This window comes from Borostomias antarcticus (assembly GCF_949987555.1).
Source record: "Borostomias antarcticus genome assembly, chromosome: 2".
NCBI lineage: Eukaryota > Metazoa > Chordata > Actinopteri > Stomiiformes > Stomiidae > Borostomias > Borostomias antarcticus.
The window spans coordinates 22,477,775-22,481,960 of record NC_140235.1 but is presented as its reverse complement, the minus strand read 5'-3'; the positions used below and the strand labels follow the sequence as shown (position 1 = coordinate 22,481,960).

Below are 4,186 nucleotides of genomic sequence, written 5' to 3'. Positions count from 1 at the left end.
TGCTTTCTACATGTGTTGTAGTAATCTTATTATTTTATACTAGCGGCTCCTGGCATTCTTCTGCGCAAAGTTCTGTGTGCTATAACACTCTTTAGATCTAGACTGTGTCCAGGAATTTACATCCAAACACCTTAAACCTTTGTCCTCAAGTCCCCTGCAACCCCTAGTTTCAATCTCCCTTTGTAATTGTAAACACCAACTCTCCCCCTTTTGTAATTATAAACACCCCCTCTGCCTCGCTCTTCCTCATCTCTTTGTTTAAGTCAGAAGGGCCACACCTTCGTCTTCAGACCTTTGTTTTCTTTGTTTGTCACATGTCTGTACTCTTGGCCACGCCTGCCATTTCACATGACGTGCAATGAGTTAGCCAATCACATCCTAGAAGGACTTTACCTGTGTTTTGACTGCATATAAGCCAGAGCAGAAGAGGCTGAATTCACTTCTCTGACGAAACCACCCTTGTTGCGTTGTTCAGAAAGTCCTTGCGCACGTATTGTTTTTCACAATAAACCAGACTTAACCTTTTGAACGTATCTTGGTAAATCTTTTGACTAGACCAGTTTAAAATACTATCACAGTTGGCGAACGGGAATGGTAAATGGGAGGACTGCCTGCGTGTTGCTTCGGGATTCCAGTGGATGAACTGATCGACAGACGTGTCGGTCCATAGTGGGCGTTGGAAAATCAATTTTCTCTCTTGCGCCAGAGCGCACGCCGAGATTATTTCCTCAGTTCTTCCACTGGATTCTTGAGGCTCACAGGTACGTTTAAACGAACCCCCTTATGGTTCTGAGTTGTATTTGCCTTGATTTGGTTCAGTTGTGTTGGTCTGGAGTGTTGAAAACAGGAACCCCAGCGTGGGTATTTAGTCCTACCGAGGGTAGGGAGAGCATGGTTGATGTTTCGTTTCCAGAACGATACCAACTAGCTTAACCCTTTGAATACGACCGTCTCGCCGGCGAGACGAAAAAAAGACATCCGCGGTACTCTTCTTCAGATTACCATAACTCCTGAACGGTTTGCGCTATCTAAAAAATTTCAACACTTCCTGAAAGCTGAGAAATTGCTCTTTTTTGTACATTAGGGGCATTACGGTAAACCCCACCAGCTCAAATTCCCCAGCAACGCATAGACGGGGTTTCTGTCCAGGGGTTTTTTCGAGCGAGCGACGCGCGAAGCAGAGAACGAGCAGAGTGAGAGAGAACGACATTTGATAGCTTATTTTGTTCAAAATGGAAAGAAGCAGGTCAGGAAGAACAATTAGGCTACCCCAGCGTTTTCTGGAGATGGACACGGATGAGGATGACAGCCAGTTGCCTGAGCTGGGAGAACAACAGGCAACTGCTCCGGGTCTGTTGTCAAGGTAAATGACTGGATACTAGCTGTATTGTGACGGATGAATGCAGCAGATGTGTCTAGCTATATTTAGCCATATCATGTCTCAAATGCTATGTAACCTAACGTTAGGCTAGCCTGTACATACTTTGTATGCATCATGTTTGACGTTTATGAGGTAACTTTTGAGTGTAAGTTGTTTTTTTTGTGGTGACAAGTCAACATTGCTGCTGTGGGCTTCTAGCGCCTATGCGCTAACCGATAGCTAGCTGCATGATTAGAATACCACCTCAACATGTCTTGCACTGTGTGCGTGTGTGAGCGCATGTGTGTGTGTGTGTGTGTGTGTGTGTGTGTGTGTGTGTGTGTGTGTGTGTGTGTGTGTGTGTGTGTGTGTGTGTGAAAGCAGGGATACATCTGTGATTTCTAGCAACTATTAGTTATTTTGACCCTCTACAGTGAATGTAGGCCTAGTTATTGTAAGTAACTTTGGATAAGTGTCTGCTAAATGACTGTAATATAGTAGTAAATGAAAATATGTATGTGTGTGTGTTCAGAATCATAAAAATTAGAGTAGATTTCACTTGTCTATGGTTTTCTCTATTACTTTCAGTGTGGTTTCTGAGGAGGAGGATCCATCCCTCTGTGGTCCCAGCCAGGGTCAGAGCCGGGGGCGTGGGCTCCGTCGTGGGAGAGGGAGAGGTGGTGCTGGCCGTGCTGGCCGTGCTGGCCGTGCTGGAGATGCTGGAGATGCATGTTCAGGATGGAAGACGGAGGCAGATCCAGACGATCGGGTCCCTCAACGTCTGAGGTTCAACCCCAAGCGTACCCCAGGCGTGCAGCCCCCTCTCACTGTGGGGAAGCCAACACCTGATGAGATCTTCTCCAGGTTCTTTGACGCTGAGGTTCTCCAGGCCATGTGTGCTAACACCAACCACTATGCAGCTAAGAGGCTGGAGGCTGGGAATAAGTTCATGTGGATGGATGTCACCCCAAAGGAGATGAGGCGCTACATAGGTCTGCTGCTCTACATGTCTGTGGTCCATCTCCCGAAGATCTCTGACTACTGGCGGCAGAACAATATCTTCAGCGTGCCCTTCCCTGCCACCATCATGCCCCGGGAGCGGTTCCAGGCCATCTCCTCCAACATCAAGATCAGCAATCCAGAAGAGGATGCCGTGAATGACCAGTGTAGGGGCACTGACGACCATGACCTCCTCCAGCGGGTCAGACCTCTTCTGGAGATGCTGAGGATCCGGTGCATGTCTCTGTACCACCCCAGACAGCACATCTCGGTGGATGAGAGGATGGTTCCCACCAAGGCTAGGATCCGGATCAAGCAGTACATGAGGGCCAAGCCAACTAAGTGGGGGCTGAAGTTTTTTGTGCTGGCAGATGCCAACGGCTACACAATTGACTTCAAGCTGTACCAAGGGAAGTCGGCAGAGGCGTCGGGGAAGGGGCTGTCCTTTGATGTGGTGTCACAGCTCGTCAACAAGGACTTCCTCGGGTCTGGGTACATTGTCTACTGTGACAACTTTTACACCTCTCCACAGCTCTTCCGTCATCTGAGCGAGCAGGGTTTCGGGGCCTGTGGCACCTACAGGCAGGGGAGAGTCGGCGTTCCTACCACGCAGGAGAACGCACTGCACAAAAGGTCACCAAGGGGCTCCATCCGGTGGATTAGAGAGGATGACCTTCTGTTTGTGAAGTGGATGGACACAAAGGAGGTCTCCCTGTGCACCACCGTTCACTCTGTCTACAGTGGGGAGACAGTGCTGCGCTGGAGGAAGACAGGTGAGGGATACCAGAGGATCCCTGTCCCCAGACCAACGGTTGTGTCAGAGTACAATAAGTACATGGGCGGCGTCGATACATCCGACCAAATGCTGGGCACCAACTCCGTCCACAGGAAGACCATGAGATGGCCAGTCACCGTCTTCCAGCACTGTGTGGACATCGCTGTGACCAACAGCTACATCCTCTACAGAGAGTTATATCCTGAGCGGAGGCACACGCGTCAGGCCTTCCAGGAGGAGCTCTCTGCCCAGCTCCTCGGAGTTCCCCTCCACAGCACGCCTCTGACCACCCCCAGCCGGGACCACCTTGCTATCCCCATCAGTACTGGACAGCCAAGTTCTATGGCAGCCACTGAAGGGCGACGACGCTGCATCCTGTGCAAGAGGCTGACACCCTGGAAGTGCGAGGCATGCCATCAGGTCCTCTGTCACCAGGTGGACAGGAACTGTTTTAGGGACTATCACAAGGGTGCAGCTGTGTGACTGAGTCCAATCCCCCCCATCCCCCCACCCCACCCCCCCAAAAATGTTTATATTAGTATATAGTTTGTACATAGTTATCATATATAGTTTGTATATAGTTCTCATTTTGGCTCAAACTTTAGTTTGTTTATAGTTTGTACATTGTTCTCATATATAGTTTGTATATAGTTTGTACATAGTTTTCATATATAGTTTGTACATAGTTCTCATATATAGTTTGTACATAGTTCTCATATATAGTTTGTACATAGTTCTCATATAAAGTTTGTACATAGTTCTCATATATAGTTTGTACATAGTTCTCATAAAGTTTGTACATAGTTCTCATATATAGTTTGTACATAGTTCTCATATATAGTTTGTACATAGTTCTCATTTTGGATCGAACCTTTTTGCACTGATGTTTCATTTACATTACATTACAGTCATTTAGCAGACGCTTTTATCCAAAGCGACTAACAATAATTGCATTTAACATAGAAAAAGCCAATGTACTACTACTTGCCAGAACTCACAAGTGCATCTCCTTTCTAAAACAAGTGACTGAGAGCATAATCTAGTGCTGGGCA

The 4,186-nt window shown here is 47.5% G+C and overlaps 1 protein-coding gene across 1 annotated transcript; it reads left to right on the top strand.

The window, feature by feature from the left end:
- Window positions 1-1,286: 1,286 nt before the first annotated feature.
- On the top strand, window positions 1,287-3,617 carry LOC311321818 (piggyBac transposable element-derived protein 4-like; the record flags this gene model as incomplete). The annotated part of the gene is made up of 3 exons (XM_084453833.1): window positions 1,287-1,363; window positions 1,965-2,139; window positions 2,199-3,617. 3 exons carry the CDS (start codon window positions 1,287-1,289, stop codon window positions 3,615-3,617), a joined length of 1,671 nt encoding a protein of 556 aa, XP_084309959.1.
- Window positions 3,618-4,186: the final 569 nt, after the last annotated feature.